Source organism: Bufo gargarizans, chromosome 10 (assembly GCF_014858855.1).
Source record: "Bufo gargarizans isolate SCDJY-AF-19 chromosome 10, ASM1485885v1, whole genome shotgun sequence".
NCBI classification, from domain to species: Eukaryota; Metazoa; Chordata; class Amphibia; order Anura; family Bufonidae; genus Bufo; species Bufo gargarizans.
Window position 1 is genome coordinate 46,072,637 of NC_058089.1, and position 20,000 is coordinate 46,092,636.

The 20,000-nt window shown below is 42.1% G+C and overlaps 1 protein-coding gene across 1 annotated transcript in view; it reads left to right on the top strand.

Moving 5' to 3' along the window:
* Positions 1-20,000, top strand: part of AHNAK (AHNAK nucleoprotein) — a 63,916-nt gene that overhangs the window by 15,512 nt on the left and 28,404 nt on the right. The window contains exons 2-3 of the mRNA XM_044270289.1: positions 9,225-9,302; positions 18,946-19,096. Coding sequence (XP_044126224.1) covers positions 18,946-19,096 — 151 coding nt within the window. The 5' untranslated portion in view covers positions 9,225-9,302. The remainder of the gene's footprint in view (positions 1-9,224; positions 9,303-18,945; positions 19,097-20,000) is intronic.

Sequence of the window (20,000 nt, forward strand, 5' to 3'; positions counted from 1 at the left end):
TGATTTGATAAATATGCAAATTAACCTGAGATTGAGCAGACGATTGTCTGAAGCGTTCCTTCCCAACAGTGGAGGAGACTGCTGTGTTTACATGTAGTGATCTCCTCCACAGTATGGGGGGTAGCGATCGCTAATACCATTGCACGTCCTCATACAGAATCATTGTTTGTTGGCACTAACCACTGCCTGCAAACGATGATTTAACTGTTTTTATTTTGCTCGTTCATCAGGTAATGGGCGGCACCTTTACATCGGCGTTCGTACAAAAAATTGTTAGAGATAATCTGGCCAATTTTCGGGCAGTGTAAAGCAGTCTTTAGTTAGGAGACATTAGTCACTTTACGTAATTAAATTTACTCATAAGCTTAGTCATATAAATAAAGTAAGTATTGGCAGATTTAGACAAGTGGATAATCAATTAGGCGATTAACGACACAATTGTATTTAGCGATTTAAAGACGAGGCCAGCATTTTAATGCAAAGATTATAATTAGGGAACTTGGATTCGAATCAGAGTTCGGGAAATGTTTTTTTACAGTACAAATTAATTTCTGAAGTTATCCTCAAAGCAATAACTTCGGCTCATCGGAACCAATACATTCTAATACTGTACAGAGCTCCTGCTCCATACAATATGGCCCCTTTCACACGAGCGAAATGCGTGATGTGAACACATTGCACCCGCACTGAATCCTGACCCATTCATTTCAATAGGTCCGTGTACATGAGCATTTTTTTTCTCACGCATCAGTTCTGCGTTGCAGTAAAAAAAATGCAGCATGTTATATATTCCTGCGTTTTTCACGCAGCCCTGGCCCCATAGAAATGAATAGGGCTTCAGTGAAAAACGCATTGCATCCGCAAGCAAGTGCTAATGCAAGGCGTTTTTCACTGATGGTTGCTAAGAGATGTTGTTTGTAAACCTTCAGTTTTTTATCACGAGTGTGAACAATGAAAAACTGAACGCAATCGCAGACAAAACTGACTGAACTTGCTTGCAAAATGGTGCGAGCTTCCCTGAACGCATCCAGACCTAATCCGTCACGCTCGTATGAAAGAGGCCTATTGGAACGAAGTTTTATGCGAATTAACTTCAGATGTTTCATCCAAAGCCTATTCGCTCATCCTTAATTATCATGTACAAATTCATTCCCATGTGATCGTTTACTCACATAATCGAGGATCATTCACTGTACTTACACATCAGTCATTTCCATAAAACACACCTGTTTTTACATCCCTGAAAGATCAGATGATGTACCCTTCCATTGCCACAATTCAATACCCACAAAAGATAATTTATCATTGTTTACACGATTATTGTCCGACATGATTTTTTAGCGTTGAAATTGCATCTCCTTGTCTGAATATCTCCAGAGAAAGGTAGTTTTTCCCTGTAACAAGTTTATCTGTTGTTCCATTGCCTCCAAAAAACAAAAACAAAAAAAAACACTGAAGAACCATTGTAGATAGTTTAGCACCATACCATTTGTGTTCCCAGTGGCCATGCAGAACTACTGATTCATCAAGACTGGAGTCTCTTGTGTCAGTGTAGATGGGGCCTGTGCAGCCAGAGGAAGCATGTATACATAAGGAGGCCTCGTCATAAATGGCATGCCTCCTCTAGCAGTCCATGTGCCAGAATGAAATCTGTGGCAGTTCATAGCTGCCGATATCATTCATTATTTGCGCCAGTTTCTGGTGTAAACAATGATGAATGAGCTGGGGCCGATGGCTACGCTCTACATATGTAAAATTGGCGAAGATGGCGTAAAACTCAAATTGTGACTAGAAAATCCAACAAATATGCAACTTTTTAAGACAAAAAAACTGCCTGGGGGAATAATCCATTTTCCCCATGTGTCTCCTGCAGACTATAAACAAGCATTGTATGATCAAATGGCCAACTGCCTTCCATAAACAGTCAAATGACTGAATGTTTAGATGCATTTAGTATATCATATATGCAGTGCAAGGCCTCATGCACTGGACTGTATTTTTCATCCAAGTGCTATCCATCTTTTTTGCTATCCATTCATTTCTATGGAGCCATTTTTTGCAGATTGGTGTGGCCATTCAACAAATGATAGGACTATTCTTATATGGACAGGAATAAGACATGTTCTTTCTGTCTCGGTCACTCCTGTTGCTGGTTTCCTGAACCCACAAGACATTTCTTAACTGTGAAGCCGTTCCCCAGACACTGTCGGTACAATGGCACTGTAGTTCGTTATGTAATATATAGTATTAATTAGTGGCATCATTTCTCTTCTGTTTATGTAGCTGGTTAGATGCAAGAAGTGCTTTTTTGAGGTGACTACGTGTCCCAGCTTGCCCTAATTATGCTATGTTGAAAGGGGTGGTGTCGAAAGCTTGCCTTCCCTTTCTGCCCCAGAGCTGATCCTCCACCAGCACAAGGCAAGGAATGTGGTTTAACTGGCTCAGAGGGGGAGTTCTCTAGAGGGTCAAGTGATATTCCCTGCATATGAGAATCGTCGTATTGCAAGAAATGTTCTACCATTCACAGGTCTCAATGTCAGCTTTTTAATTCAGAAGTTGGTATTTTTGAATTGTAGATATTAATTGCCCTCGTGTGTAAATGGCTTGCCTGTTAGTCGGACAAATCACTACATTCACATCAATAACTGTGTAGTATGTAGAGAGTAAACTACCTTCCTGCTGCTTGTGACCTTTCTGGGTCATCTTAAGTGGACTGCTATATGACTGCTGCGGGTTTAAGGCGGGTGTGGTGTCAGATGTACACATGGCCTCAGACTCAATGGTAGTTAAACAGCAGCTGCTAGAGAAATGTGATTCACACCAAAGAGAGGGTAAGGGGGGCTTCTACAGAAAATAAATGTGTAGACTTCAGGGCCCTTTACACAGGCCGAGAAGCCCACTGATAGTAGCTAGCAAGTGTTCATATAGCGCTTGTTAGCGATTATCTGGTGGTGTAAATGTACTCGTCCATCAGGTAATAGATCATTTGTGTGGTCACTAAAATTCTTTTTTGCCCGCAGCAGATTGTGCATTGTAAACAGCATCTGCTGCCAGCAAACAACTAGTCAGTATATGGACGAGCGATGGCATTAGTGATCGCTTCTCCTCATACTGTGGAGGGGATCGCTGCATGTAAATTGCTTCAATCCGGACAGTCTGCGGCTGTATTGTCCCGTGTAAAGGGACCTTAAATTGTTGCTGTGCCAAAGGCAGTCCCATCTCTGGGCCATTGACAACCAATTGGGGTTCACCTTCTGCCCTTTATACATCATGGTCAGCTTATATGCCAAATGTCTTATGAAAACTGCTAAATTATTAGATAGCCTTTTAAATGTTGGTTCACAAGGAGTATTTCTGTAATAGGTTTCAGCTCGAATTTAGGCCAAATCTGCAGTGACACTACTTCCCGTAATTTTCAATGGGAGACTGCACTGCAGTCCATGCGGCCAAGATTTTATGGTGGGGTTACCACATGGACGCCTGCTCCATCCAATGAAGCTAAATTTAGAGCAGGTCGCATGAAAACCAACAGCAGAAACTGCAGCTCAGTGGTTTCTGCCGTGGGATACACGCTATGTGTGAACTTCTCTGTCCTTTAAGACTAAAGGAGAACATTTTCCATTCACCTGGAACATGGAATGTGTATAGCGTTGTTGTCAGTGGATAGGTCCATTTTATTAAGCTGGCCATACAGGGACTTGATTCAGAGAGGTGTTTTCTGAACTACTTCTCATTCATGGCTAGTCTGTTAAGGTTGTAGCCCTGGACGACAATGCCATCATTTAAAACAAATCACTGATCGATGTCTGCCATGACTTGTGGCCTAGTCTGGGCCATTGAAGGGATGCTGATCTGTAGTTTGGCAAGAACAACTTTTCAACTAAACATGTCCAGTTTATGATAATTCACTCACTTGATACGATGACCTAAAAATCATTGTAGGTTGGTAGCAAACATCCGCTTGTGCCTTGCAATAGAAACATATCAGGGGGTGAAGAATTGTATGAAAAACATTATTATTACACATAAATACACAAAATGGCGAACAACTGGCTATAGTGTTGATAGGTGCTCGTTATGGGCAATTTATTTGAATGTGTAAATGGATCCTTATACTACTTTTCTTCTGTAGCTTACTTTTAATAATGACACAAGATAGTGGGTTGTCCTAGTTATACTACAGATTGCATTAACTTTACAAAAAAAAAAAAAAGGAAAGAATACACATTTAAAAAGAAAATTAATATCCAGGTTACCAAGCCAGAAAAGATTATAAAATAATTGTATGTAATCACTAGACTTTGCTTCCTAGTCAGGCAGCAGACTGCTCGGTTTTCTCCCAGGTGGCTGTGGACGTACAGTAAGTACTCAGGAAGCAAGGAACTTTCAAGATAATGATATAGCCGCCACACGGAAATGAGTATAATAATATAGTCATAGGCGTTATTTGTGCACTCATGCAGGTGACATATACAACATGCTGTGATCAGTTGTCATTCTTTGTCCCTCCAAATTGCTCAGTGTTTGGTTTAATTAGCATAGTCCAGTGATTTAGTAAAGGACAGGTAAATGGGCAGAATTCAGAAAAAGTGTCCAGCGTGTAGTAATACTGAAGCCCCTTTCTAGTAACTGCAATGTTGACTGACCAAGGGAGACATCTTGTGTGTGACACTTAATGTCCCTTCAATGTCTCGTGGACATACAATCCAGCTGCCCCCTGTGCCCTGAAACATGTGACTAAGATGAAAATAGCGTCAAAACATTCCATGGAGCATACCGCCTCTCACATTACCTGGAATCCAGCAATGACCCAGTGAGCTCTTACACAAGCCACTCCACTTAACCCCTTTCATCTCCCCCCTGCCCATTATAAATAAAGCTCATGGTCACAAAACTTTCCTAATCACAATTTGGAAGGGGGTGGTCCTGCCAGAGTGAGAACTTAGTTGTCCCTGGAGTGGCCAGTTTGGCTTCTATATTCTTAGGTATTTGTCTAGTGTTGTGGTAAGATCCAGTCCTGCAATGCGTTGTATACACTTTGTGCAAAAAAAAAAATCTACTTTGCACTGAGATTTCTTCACGGTATAGTGCGCGTTATTCCATTGAGCATTGGGACAACATGTCTTCAGTTGTGTGAAACAAGTTGAGATAGATAAGGAGGGGTCCAAGTGAAGACTAAATGTAAGGTTAAACTTGTGCTAAATATACTGGAGCAGATTTACGAACACTATCTAGAAATGAGTTTTAGGGCTCTTGCACGGAAACGTATTTTTATTTTTTTGCGTGTCCGTTCCTTTTTTTTGCGGCCCACATGCGGAACCATTCCTTTCAATGGGTCTGCAAAAAAAGCTGAAATTACTCCATGTGCATTTTGTTTCCATATGACCTCATGGCTGGTCAGCAAAAAATATAGAACATAGTCCTATTCTTGTCTGTGAGCAGATTTATCATAGTGGCTGGTGATGGTTGATACATCTGTCACATCTTAAGACTGTCTAGTTTAGGTGTACACCACCTATAAGGTGGCTTAGTTTTACTGCAAGACTGCGCCAAAATATTGGCACACAGAGGTGCCCCTAAGCCACATCCCCTTTCTGCTAAGCCACTCCCCCTTGTCAGAGGAGGTGTAAATGGCTGGAAGTGTGTAAAATACTTATACTGTAGGTAAACTGTGCCTAATAAATCTGTGTTTCCTTTCTCTCTTCTACCATTGGAAACGGATATACATGTTTCCATGACTGAGGCACAAATGGAGGTTAGAACAAAGTACTAAGGGAGAGATTTACCATCCCCCTCGCTCCACTTTTTTGGCAACAAAAAGTCACAGACCTTGTGTTTGTGACTTTTTAAAAGTCACTTGCGACAAATTTTGTTGCAATTGGGGTTTCTGTGCCGCTCTTGTCACTTTCTGAAAAGGCGGACTTGTGGGGGTGGGTGGGTCCTGCAGGTACTCCATACTTACCTTCATTTGTGCCCGTTTTCTGGAGCTACAAAAGACATAAAGCCACACCAGCTCCAAGCTGTCATAGATTTTATTTCTACATATGTACGTATTTGCATATTGATTCTTGGTATCATACCAGGCATACAGGAATCAATATGCAAATATATATAAAGATGGTAGAAAAGAGCAAAAAAAAAAGTGTAACCATCCAGCTCTCAAGAACAAATCTAGCCTCTAATGAGAAAATAGTCATCCTTTCCAGCAATCTCTCAGCCACTCAATTCCAAAGGGCAGTCCATATTTCAAGTCCATATTTAGAGGGTATTTATCAAAGACTCCACGCCAGAGGAGGCAACTAATTAATGACGAAGTGCAGGTCTCATCATATATTAGCTGCATCCTCCAGTCTTTGTCACATATGATCTCTTTATGTTGGTGCCACAATTGTAAAAGGAATTTCTTCATGCCTGTATACTAAAAAGAAGAATATAGCTGGTCCTGAGATTGGCAACATTTCTACAAGTGTGTGAACTCATGGCACGCTGTTTCTAAATTAAACTTGATGTTCCAGCCTTGGGGCATTTGGCATAATGGGTGTATATACTGTACTACAGCATTAGGATACTCCATTTTGGAACAGCCTGTTCTTTGTGGGGTTGTTCTTTGTGCCAGCCTTTTAGGCTCAGTAGTTCTCAAATAAACCACTTAGACAGTGAAAATTGCAAAGTCATAGGTACGGATTTTTAATAGCCATTCCAAGCTTTATGAACCCTTGTTGCTATTGTAAATTAGACATGTCATAAAATCACTCAGTAGAGACTAGCCAAACATTTCAAATAGCATATAGGTCCACAAAGATGGACAGTTTCATGGAAACACTGGCCTGGACATTTTTCCGAATAATGGGGGAGATTTGCTAAGCTAAGTGTGCCACAGTTCTGTAGATGCCTTTCACGGCATTTGTGTTTTACCACATTGCACTGCATCTGTGTATTAGACACATTTTCTGCCTCACTCCATGAGAGGGCGTGGCTTAAAGGTAAATGGGCGTGGCTTAAAGGGGTTGTGTCACTTCAAATAGTATGTATTATGTAGAGAAAGTTAATACAAGGCACTTACTAATGTATTGTGATTGTCCATATTACCTCCTTTGCTGGCTGGATTAATTTTTCCATCACATTATATGACGGATCTGCACCAAACGCAAGTGTGACAGTAGCCTAAACTGCCTGCTCAACCCTTTATTGATAAGTTGATGCAGCATATGTCATGATACATTCAGATGGTGGCTTCCCTGCCCAGTCTTGTCCCTGTACTGCTCGAGTCATTCTCTGTTTATGTTACCCTTTAAAGGGGTTCTGCACTTTGTTTTAACTGATGATCTATCCTCTGGACCCCCACCGATCAGCTGTTTGAGAAGGCAGCGGCGCTCCAGCAGCGCCGCGGCCTTCTCACTGTTTACCGCTGGCCCAGTGACGTCACGACTAGTATCAACAAGCGTGGGCGGGGCTAAGCTCTGTTCACTTGAATGGAGCTTAGCCCCGCCCACGCCAGTTGATACTAGTCGTGACATCAGTGGGCCGGCGCTGCCTTCTCAAACAGCTGATCAGCAGGGGTGTCGGACCCCCGCCGATCAGAAGCTGGTGATCTATCCTCTGGATAGATCATCAGTTAAAACAAAGTGCAGAACCCCTTTAAGGTAAATTTTGCCCCTTATTTGATTGGGGTGAGACACTTGCCAATGAATGACTATGCCAAGTGTGGTAATCTGAGGTTGCTTCTCATTTAGTATGCAAAATGTATACCCATTTTTCATTTGTTTATTAGGAATTTATTTACTGTTCTTTGGGATGCAGTTTTTGATTCCCATATTATGTGCAGCCACATTAAATATCAAGAAATTACACAAATGGTAGTTTCTCAAATAATAAAATATTCCATTGAGAGAAGCGTGCTCATAATAATTTACTAGGCATAACCTGTATGATCATCTACTGCTGCTATTCAGAATATAATCAGAATCTCAATGACTATTTTGCATGTTGCTCAGTCTCAGTTCTGAAAGGAATAACCAATAAATAATGTCACTGTAACGTCAGAATATATGTCATGCATGGAAGTGTGGTTTGACCGTTGACAATTAAAATTTCCAAGCATGTGGGATATAAAGGGGATTTCTAATCTGAGAAATATTTTCCTTCTATTACTTGGGGGAAAGGGGGGAGGGTATGGCAGCATTTATCAGCTGCAGATGTTGCAGACATGTACTCCAGGCAGATCCCCTCCTCTCATTCTCTGTAATCGGAGAGGTATATTCATGGATAAACCAGCTCTGCTAGCTCACACAGCCTCCCCTACATGTCTCTGCATGGCCTCCCTGCATTCCTGTACCTCAAAGCTTCTCGGTTCTTAGGACACAACAATCTTGCTTTGTTTCTAAACCCAGTCTTCTCTTTTTTTTTTTTATAAACTCCTATATATTTTTTTATTTATTTGATCTAGAGTTTCAGCAAAACACATTTTCCTTTCCCCACTTTCATACCCCCAGTTCTGCCTATGCATGTCTCTAGCTCCTCCTTGGTAAAGTCTGCTCAGAAATCAGATTATCTAGAGCGTCCTAGTTTAGAACCCACACTGTCATTCTTCTGTTATTGCTCCTGAAAATGTAAGAATAATTTGGTTTGTTACCACCCACCTTCTCAATGTTTTTTGGATGACCATTGTATGTTGAAACCATTGCAAGTTGAGTAATCGCTTCCAAAGCCCCAAAATGTCATCTAAGATAAGCGAAAATGAAGATTTAAGAACAATAAGCAGATAACTAAGACAAATAAAACAAGTCCTTACATATAACAGCTAGCAAACTAATACAGCTATTTTAGCAGAGAAGAGTCCTTGATCGGTTGTATCTGAGTCTAAGACATTGTATGTTGAGTCTAGTATCAACTTGAAAAGACCATTGTATGTTAAAATATTGTATCCTGAGGCCATTGTATCTTGAGGGACCACTGCATAGAGTTTCAGTGTCTAGTTAATTTATGGCGTTTGGCCTATCATTTGTGGCCAAGTCATGGGAGAGGGACTATCTTCAATTCTTTGTATAATATTTACACAGGGAGGTTTGTTTATTGTTACATGGCTTTTATGAATATCCACATTTTTAAAAGGTCCTCACCCGCCCTGTCTGTCTCTATAGAGTCTGTTTTTTATGATTCCTAGTTTTATCATGGGGCAAAATATTTTTTGGGTACTTTAATGAGTTTTTTTTTCTGTCCTACAGCCTGAAGTCCTCATGCAAACAACCGTGCAGACAGAGCCAGCAAGGTCTTGTAGAAGGTAACAGACTCAAACTATCAAGGTAATTCATACACTGCATTCACTGTACCGATCGATATGTGATATTATTAAAACCTTATGGATTATCCTTTAAAACAGTTGCACATGACAATCAGTTTGCGTCTTCCACTTTACTAAGGTCCCCTGAGTAAATCTGATTGTCATAGACAACTGCTCTACCTTTCCCTTGAACCAGTTTTGACTCCACAAGAAGAAAAAAAGCAACTGTACAAAAACAGGTTTCATTTGTAAACTGCAGTGGTTTATTGCAAGCTGCATGCTGTATCCTTAAAGGTGTTGTACAGGGTTTTATATCCCCAGGATAGGTCTTCAATATCTGATCGGAGGGGGTCCAACACCCCCGCCAATTAGCTGTTTGAAGAGAAGGAGCGCTGCTTCCTGTTCATTAGGGTCCATTCACACGACCGTATGTCTGCATCCATTCTGCAATTTTGTGGAATGGGTGCGGACCCATTCATTTCAACGGGGCAGCAAAAGATGCGGACTGTATACAGCGTGCTGTCCGTGTCCGTTGTTGCGTTCCGCGGCCCCGCAAAAACATAGAGCATGTCCTATTCTTGTCCACAATGGCAGGCAAGATTAGGCATTTTCTATATCGCCGGCCATGTGCAGTCAGCAAAATGCGGAACGCCCACGGCCAGTACCCATGTTTTGCGGATCCGCAATTTGCAAAGCGCAAAACACATACAGTCGTGTGAATGTAGCCTTACACTGTCCATTGTTTCGGAAGTGCAGTGTAATTGAAAGTACTCGCTCCATTCACTTGAATGCAGTGAGTACTTGTAATTACATTGCGCCACTGCTGCAGTGGAAAAAGACATAGTGTAATGAAGAGGAAGAAGCGCTGACATGGAGTGCGGCCTCCTCTTCAAACAGCTGATTATCCCCGCTGATCAGATATTGATGATCTATCCTGAGGAAAGGTCATTAAAGGGGTTGTCCAAGTTATATTTATTGATGACCTATCCTCAGGCTTGTTCCTATATACTTGTATAGGATCGATCCGTCCCATTGAAATGAATTGGACGGCTGGGGAGTAATTACACCTGCTCACGGCGAGCAGGTAAACACTGAAGAGGAGGCAGCGCTGGCACACTGAGGATAGGTCATCAATAAAAATAACTTGGAAAATTAATAAAACCTCTGCCCAACCCCTTTACGTAATTTTAGAAAGAAAATCTGCTGTTCTTCAGAAATTACTTTCATTATTGACATGTAACTGTCAATCAAACTAATAATATATTATATAGTATAGTATATAATAACTGCCAGGAAATGCACGAGTGTGGGCAGTCAGCTCTCGCTATTGCCAGTAAGTACAGAGACAGGAAGAAGCTGTTCTACATATATGTAAGTGGAGTATATTAGCTAAGGGACACTTCAGAGCCATTTTTTATACAATGTATAAATTAATTTAATAAATTAGAAACGCTGTCCTTGTCACTTCCCCTACACATTAATTACTGAAATAAAAAATTAAATGACTGACTAAATCTTTATTAGGCGTTATTGGTACACTTTTCTTGCTACGCCCTGAGGACTGGTATTTCAGTAGAAAACATTTCTTACCTATCCAGAGGATGGGTAAGAGATTTGTGAGGGTCTGTACAGTACTCCCTGAGAGTTATGTCAAAAGATTCTCACCCAGCCAACCAGTCCCCTGCTCTGTACTGACAAGGTGTCACGGTGGGCAGTGGGGGGGAAACCCCCCACTGTATAATGGGAACTGTAACTGGGCCAGACAACAATGAAGGGAGCAGGCCACAACCTACAGCCGCCCTAATCCTGACCCTGATCTCCTGACCGCATGAGCAAACCCTTAAAGGCCCAATAAGCGCATATATATATATATATATATATATATATATCATAGTACAGGTCTTATAAAGTGTATTAAAATCATCTAAGTATCCCCCCTGTCCACCTTATAAATACAGAAAAGTGAAGTTTTATAACCTGGTTGAAGCATCTTCATTCTGCCCAAGGGGAGGCGTTTCATCTCCACTTGCGCCTAGCCAGCCGCCCCCAACTGCCGTTTTGAAGCGCTGCCCAGCTCATCAATATTCACTTCGCTGGGCGGCTTCTGCTGTCCCCAACTTCACAAGATCCGGCGCATGCCCAATACAATCCTATGGGCATCGGCCTCCGTCTCATCTGCTGAAAATGAGACAGAGGCCGATGTCCATAGGATTGTATTGGGCATGCGCCGGATCGTGTGACGTCAGGGACAGTAGTAGCCGCCCAGCGAAGTGAATATTGATGAGCTGGGCGGCGCTTCAAAGCGGCAGTTGGGGGCGGCTGGCTGGGCGCAAGTGGAGATGAAACGCTGCCCCTTGGGCAGAATGAAGATGCTTCAACCAGGTTATAAAACTTCAGTATTCTGTATTTATAAGGTGGACAGGGGGGATACTTAGATGATTTTATTACACTTTATAAGACCTGTACTGTGATATATATACCTAAATATGCTTATTGGGCCTGTCCCGTTAAGTTGGGAGGGCTCATGCACTGGAACCTGGATCCTGCTGACCCTGACGGTCCCTGGCACAGGGGTCAGGAATAGGAGACAACCGATTCCTCAGGGACTCAGACGAACTGGAGTCTCCAGCTGCCTAATAGGTAGAAGGGAAAAGACCATATGCAGCAACTGGATCGGCAGGTAAGAACACCGGAAAACTAACTTACCTGCCGCTGCCACCACGACTGGAATCTGTGCATACGAACCGGAGCCCACACACCAAATAGGACACCGTACAAACAACCCCACACACAGGAATCCAGCATACCTGATACTGTCTGGGTCCAATACAGCAAGGTGCACAGCAGCCCTAGGCATCACTGCATCCAGACATATGGGGGTAGCAACATACAGGGTAACGTATAGCATACATGCAGGGACCAACACCAACAACAGCCCAGACGTGTAACAATCAAAAAAACACTGCACACACCCAGAACATAAACCCAAACCACACATACAACAAGTGAGGGTAAAGGTACAAGGAGGGTACAAAAGGGAGGACAATTTATGTTCCATAAGGTGGCCCTCAAGGACTGGGCTGGAACACCCAGGCAAGCAGCAAAGCTCCAACACCAAGCAAGGCTGTAGTACAACTGCACCCAGCCAGCAAGCCACAGGTTTATATCAAGCTTGCGGCCACACCCAAGAAAACACCTTAATCCCCACTAGCCAGAAGATTAACCCCTTGCACACCAAACAGCAGGGAGGCACACCTTAAAGGGGAAGTGCACATGCAATCTACACGTTGCCCCTGTCAACCAGTCTGCACGGCAACTGCGTCACTGTCAAACACCAATATGACCGCGACACAAGGTTCAAGAACTTCAAAACAGATGTTTACAGATGGGTGTCTCTTCATTTTAGAGGAGTCTTTGGAGTGATCAAAATCCCTAACCATGCTTGGACATTGACTAGCTCCAGTAGGTGGCACTAGAGAGACTATATTCTTACTTTTGGAAAATACCTAATTTGTGTACATCTCACATCAGAAGACATTGACAATGAATATCTTAAAGTGAATGTCGAACTTTTAAAATATAATTATTTATATTTTCATAATATCTCTAAAGCACAGATCTGCATTTTCCTTCTACTATACTCCATATTCCCCTAACATGTCATTGAGTCAACTAATAAAATTCTGTCTGCCTGCAAATAGCATTAGGGGGAGCATAGGCACCTAAAGCATAGTTACTTTATGTTATTTTAGTTTTGTAAGTCTCCTTAGATGTGGCGTCAAGCAATCACTAACTATATGGATATACGGGGAACAGAATCTCTTTAACAAGATAACAAAGACCCAACCGTTATAGAGGTATATTATGAAATATAATGGCCCAGAAATTTGAATATAGTATTATAAAATAGCCTTTAAAGGGCTTCTGTCACCCCACTAAACCTTTTTTTTTTATAATCCCTATAGTGCGATTTCTGCATACATAAGCTAAATATTCATTTCGGTCCAGTAGAATTTGTTAAAAACGTAATTTTAAAATATGCAAATTACCTTGCTACCAGCAAGTAGGGCGGCTACTTGCTGGTAGCAGCCGCATCCTCCGATCCTAATGACACCCCCTCCGCATTGTGATTGACAGGGCCAGGGAACGGGATCGTCCTCTGCTGGCCCTGTTTGAATTCAAAATATCGCGCCTGCGCCGTACCTGTCTTCAATCAGCGTAGGCGCACTGAGAGGCGGCCGCTCGCTCGGCCGCTCCACCTCAATGCGCCTGCGCCGGGTGTAGATGTGACGTCATCGGCGCAGGCGCATTGAGGATGTAGCGGCCGAGCGAGCGGCCGCCTCTCAGTGCGCCTGCGCCGATTGAAGACAGGTACGGCGAAGGCGCGATATTTTGAATTCAAACAGGGCCAGCAGAGGACGATCCCGTTCCCTGGCCCTGTCAATCAATATGCGGAGGGGGCGTCTTTAGAATCGGAGGATGCGGCTGCTACCAGCAAGTAGCCGCCCTACTTGCTGGTAGCAAGGTAATTAGCATATTTTAAAATTACGTTTTTAACAAATTCTACTGGACCGAAATGATTATTTAGCTTATGTATGCAGAAATCGCACTATAGGGATTATAAGTAAACCCAAAAAAAAAAAAAAAGGTTTAGTGGGGTGACAGAAGCCTTTTAAAAGTGGACATTCATTGTTGTGGTCAATTGAATCACATATATATTGACACCTTCCTCCCATTATTCAGATCTCCAATCACAGGACATTTTAAAAAGGGAGTCTTTCAGCGGTTTTGACCATGACCATTTGTGGAGCTTTTATTATCAAGAGTACTGTAAATATAAACCTTTATTCTTCCAGAATCTGCTCCTGCATGTGCACTGTAGGTAGAGCTGCTTCACAGACACCCTTGGCTCTGAGTGACAGCAGTAGCATCCAACCAGGATACCACTACAGCTGTCGCTCAGAGCATAGCTGAGGGACTGTGGAACAGCTCAATGCAGGAGCTCCCCCTTTAGTGCATTTGCAGGATCAGAATTTGGTAGAATAAAAGCTCATATTCACACTACCTCTGATAATGAAGGTTCCACAAAAGGTATGTTTGTATTGCTCTCCGCAGCCCCTACCTAGTGCAATCAACAGTTCAGCATAGTCAAAACTGTTAACAGACACCTGTTAAAAGGGTTCCTCAGGAATAAATCCTTTTTATCCATGGCCAAATGTGGGACATCATCATTATGTGACCATCCCCATGCACCGCCAGATGTAAACAGTCCAGGGACCGAAACATGAACATGCAGGAGCCAATGCAGGGAGCAGGTAAATATGAATCTTCTGCGGGCATTAAAGAAAAAGGGGGAAATTTACTATTCTGAAATGTGCCTAAATTAGGCGTATTTCAGGTGCAGATGGCGGCGCAACCTCTGTCTGCAACCTCTCACACCAGGTTTAAAATTGTGGGCGCGACATGGGCGCGGAATGGGTCAAGCCGGTAGGCCCGTCTCATTCATCATTTTCTACGCCTGTTTTAGGCATAGAAAAAGGTCTAAATGTAAGACAGTTAGGAAGCTGTCTTGCATTTAGAACTGGTGCTGGATGCGCCAAAGTTATGGAGAGGCCGGCCCTTCTTCATAACTTCAGCGGAACCACCGGCAGCTATGGGCCTTTATTAAGACCAGCGTCTAAATGCCAGTCTAAATAAATGTGCCCCAAAGTCTTTATTCCTGGAAAGCCTCTTTAAGCCCTGCGCTCATTCCACTTGGTAATGCCCATTTAGTGCTGAAACAATTACTCGATTGAATCGAGTAATTAGACACAAAAAATCCTCAATGCTAATTTTTCGCATCGAGGATTCGTTTGTGGCATGTGACCACGGAGCGTGAGTGAATCGCTTGCTATTACTCACCTCTCCGTGGCCACCCACTGGCCCGCACCGCGCTGCAATTTCCTCCTGACACATCGTCAGGACATGATGATGTGTGACGTGAGGACGACAGTGCAGCGTACGGAGAAGAAGAGGATGAGCTGTGGAGCAGCACCCCTACAGGAGAGGTAAGTATTTTATTTCACTGGCGCTGGGGACATGGCTAGGAGGGGGAGATGGTGACACCGGGGGTCAAGCTGGTGGCACTGGAGGGCAAGCTGGGGGGTAACCTGATGGCACTGGGGGGCAAGCTGGTGGCACTGAGGGGCAGCTGATGGTGCTGGGGGATAGCTGATGGCATTGGGGGCAGCTGATTTCACTAGGGTGGAGCCTGCTGGCACTGAGGAGGGAGCCTGATGGCATGGGGGGGCTGATGAGTTTTTTTAAAGAAAAACTTTATTTTAATTAGTTTTTGTTATGAATACTTGTTTAATCGTTGGATTAATCAATAGAATACTCAATTACAAAAATAATCGATAGCTGCAGCCCTATGCCCATTTTTAACCAAACCTGTAAAAACGTTTGCATTTTTGACCTTCTGTTAATAGAACGGTCATGCAGAAAATGGAGCTGTTGGGAAGTTTTGTCTATTTTGTTTCCTCCAGTTACAGGGGTGGTGGCTGCTTCCATTCGGTTGTGCACACTTTCCACCTGTTTTTAGTTTGCTTTTTTTCTAGCCAGGTCTCTTTTTGTCGGGGTACACAGTTTAGTATAGGGACCCTTCTGAGTGTGGTTGCCTTGTTATGGCAGGTTGACTCAAACAATTTGATCAAAATTAGCGATAATATTTATAAGTATAGTATCAAGAGCATTAATGTTATTAATGTTAAAAAATATCATGTTTGTATGGATCTTAGTGCCTGAATGGTGTTGTTGCATTTATGTTTTTTCTTTTATTTACTCTATATTAAGAGCACAATCAATAATTAAGGTGCCCATACACATTAGATAATCATTGGCCAAATACACCAATACCGGCAGTTGTCGTAGGAAATAAACGTCGGACATGTTGTATTTCAACATATCCCATTGTTTGTTCCTATAGGAAAATATCTCCTGTCAAAGGTGTCTGGTAGGGACTTAGTCCCCTGTTCCCATTGAGGACACATGTACACTTGGACAAGCTGAACGTGCATAGTTGCCAACAGTTCAGAATTGGAAGGGACTGTCCCTAATTTTTTTGAGATAGTCCCTGCATTTTTGGGCTTCCCTGAGTCGAATGCAAACGGGGGCTATTTTTTTTCTGAATTTACCAGCTGTAAAATGTGTAACTGTGCATGTGTATGGAGGCAGGAGGAGTAGCTCTCTGCCGAATTAGTGTTTGGGTGTATGGACACATTTACAGATCAATCTGCATATGTTGTGTATGTGTTCATATGTTCATACACCAGTCTTCCTTTCGTTATTATATATACTGTATCTAAATTGATAATGGCAGTAATAATTGTATATCTTGGACAAGCTTTACAAAGACAGCTAACCTCCATTTTAGATCTTCAATAGTTTGTATATGAGCCATGAAATGTGCTCATAATCAGTGTACAGTGTATGTTTTCATAGCACCCCCTCTGCTGGTAGAAAAGAGTATTGCCTTATATAAAGGTTCAGTTTTACAAGTACAGCTGGGTCAATTAAACAAAGTGAAAAGTAACCCAGCTTTTTGCTAAGGATACACTGTATTTTACGGAATGTTTTAGACATCAGGATATTTAGTTTTGCCTTTGTGTAGCTCCCAATCACTACAATGGGAGTTACGGTAACAGCGGAGTGCCAGCCCACTCAGCTGTTTCTATAAGCTCATACACCTGGGGCCAGCGCTTAGTCCCATCTTAGTGAAAAGGACAATATGGGACAACTCCTTTAAATACTACCTTATAATACTTGATGGAAAAAAAAATCTAAGAGCCAAATTTGTTGCCAGGTGTGTTTGGACGATTTCACCTCTGGTAGCCAGGACAATTTTTTAAATTCTTCACATATACAAATAAAAGCTAAGTGACGAAATAAAAAAAGTCACAATAACCCCCCCCCCCCCATGCACATATATTTTCCTGGCACAGGTGAAATGCCACTCAGTATATTACACATGCCAACACCTTCATGTAACCTTGTGTCAAAGTTTTCATAAAAATTGCATAAAAGTTGATGATAGTGGGTAAAAGTGTGACCCAAGAAGAAAGTTATATGTTATATGACACCTGACATCTGTACAGAGAAAAGGGCAAAAAATGTTGAATAAAGACCAACAAAAATGATTTGTAGTCCAAAATTTGTAGACTGTAGTAATAAAAAAAAATTCCCCAAAGGTGCATCATTTTTTTTTCCCCCAAAGCTTTAATTGTATCATGCTTTACTTTTTTACTTTATTATAATGTCTTGACACATGCAGCACATCCAAGTTGGATGTATTTTTCTTTAATAATGATTACTGTATATCGCATTGTTAAAACATTAAAGGGGTACGTTTCTTTTGTTTTTGTGGACGCACTTTTTAGCAGAACAATTAAAATAACGGAAGTGCTGCATTTCGCACAAAACTGACATAAATGGAGCCAAACATCCCACTGAGTCCGCCTTTTTAGCAGAATTTATTTTATTTTTGACAGATTCTATGATAGAGACACAGAACGGAGCCTTTGACGCAGATGTGAACAAGACATAAAACAGTAGCAAGTTGTTCTAAATGTTAATAAAAATCTACCTACTTTTTACATTAAAGGGGTTATCCAACGCCCTATAATGACCCCCCTCCCCATTGCCTTGGCCCCTTGTATACAATATACTTACCTACTCCAGGCACCCGCATCGCTCCGGATCCCTGCACGGCCACCATTGGGTCTCCCCGTCGCTCGGATCGAAACATCTAGCGATGCCGGGGAGCAGGTAAGTATATTGTATACGAGGGGCCAGGGCATTGGGACGGGGGATGATTATAGGGATTCGATAACCCCTTTAAGGTCCTTCCAGTGATCACACAGTGATGAAGTGTCCTTTGATGCCATGTGACCACATCAACCAAATAATGGCCACAGTTTTGATGTAGCTGTGGATGACACATGGCTGAAGTTTGACTACCTTGTTCGTCTGGCCCTCATACATGTCATCGTTACAATAATAGGACGCAGAAGGAGACTGACATTACAGTAACATGATAAAGCTCTGTTAATATCTCCATCAGTAGCTTCTATAGAAGTGGGTTGCACGTCATAAAAATATATTTTTAAAGCCCCTTAACTTTTGATGTAGCACAATAAACTGTATAAACCGTAAAGCTCCTCGTATATTGCCCCAGCTATCCTTGCATTCATGTGACCGCTTTCTTGAATATTCCTAACTTCACCCTTTTCTGGGCATATCTGAACGCATTCAGTGCCTGTGTGGAAGAGGATACAGAAGGGGACAGCCAAGGAAGTGGCCATGTGGGCAAATCATCTGGCTTCCTATGCTATACTTTTACATCGTCCATAGATGAGAAGCTGGGGTAAGGTATGAGGAGCTTTAAGGTTTATACAGCAAACTGTTTAGGGACTTTTTTTGGGAAAGTTCCAAACCTAATCCACAATTTATAGCTTCACAAGACTGATAAATGTAGTTGTGTGTGTATATAGTTAATTTTGTATTAAGAAAAAACTTGTGTCTTGCGTATGACAAAATCATTCAAGTCTTTGACCATTAGTGATAAATGGGTTTGTTTTTAACTGGCAGGGAGATGGGAATTTCTTTGATGACCTACATTTTTTTTATAGATGGCGGAGGAGGATACCAGGGAACTTTTGCTACCCAACTGGAAAGGGAGTGGGACTATGGGTCTCACCCTTGACCAAAACGATGAAGGAGTTTTCGTTAAACAACTAGTACAGAACTCACCAGCTGCCAAGACCGGAGTTGTTCGAGAAGGTGAGTGCTTCGTAGCCCTATATAGCTATATATAAAGGATGTGTTGACCCTTTTGCTCACACAGAACAGAACACTGGTTCCTTTTGAAACTCATGTTGAAGATGCATTGAAAACCTAAATGAAACATATTGGGGGAGATTTAATAATCAAAATGCACCAGAACTCTGGCATAATTTTCACCAAACAACTGGATTATGTGTTTTCTTACACCTTTATTGTTTTACAACCTATTTTTGACTTTTGACACAGGCTTAGGGTATTTTCACAATTGCGTTGTTAGATTCCAGCAGGCAGTTCCATTGCCGGAACTGCCTGCTGGATCCGGAAATCCGTATGCAAACGCATAGCATTTGTTTCCGGATGCGGATCCGGCTGACAAATGCATTGAAACACCGTCTCTCCGGTGTCATCCTGAAAAAGCAGATCCAGTTTTCCGGAACACTTGGTACCGGATCCAGCATTAATACATTTCAATGGAAATTAATGCTGGATCCGGAGTGTTCCGGAATTTTGGCCGGAGAAAATACTGCAGCATGCTGCAGTATTTTCACCGGACAAGTACCGTAAGAGAGACTGAAGACATCCTGATGCATACTGAACAGATTGCTCTCCATTCTAAACGCATTAGGATAAAACTGATGAGTTTTTTTCCGATATTGAGCCCCTGTGATGGAACTCAATGACGGAAAACTTTAACGCTAGTGTGAAAGTACCCTTAGTTTAACCCTTTTTCTGACAGAGCTGTTTGGACATTATGCACCATTGGTAGTTAAGAAACTATCCTTAGTTTTGACATGCACAAATAAAACCTAAATTATAAAATCAAAGAAATCATACTAATCCCCTATATCTGTAAAATGAACTCAGCACTCTATAAACAAAGACACCTTCATGCAACTTTGTG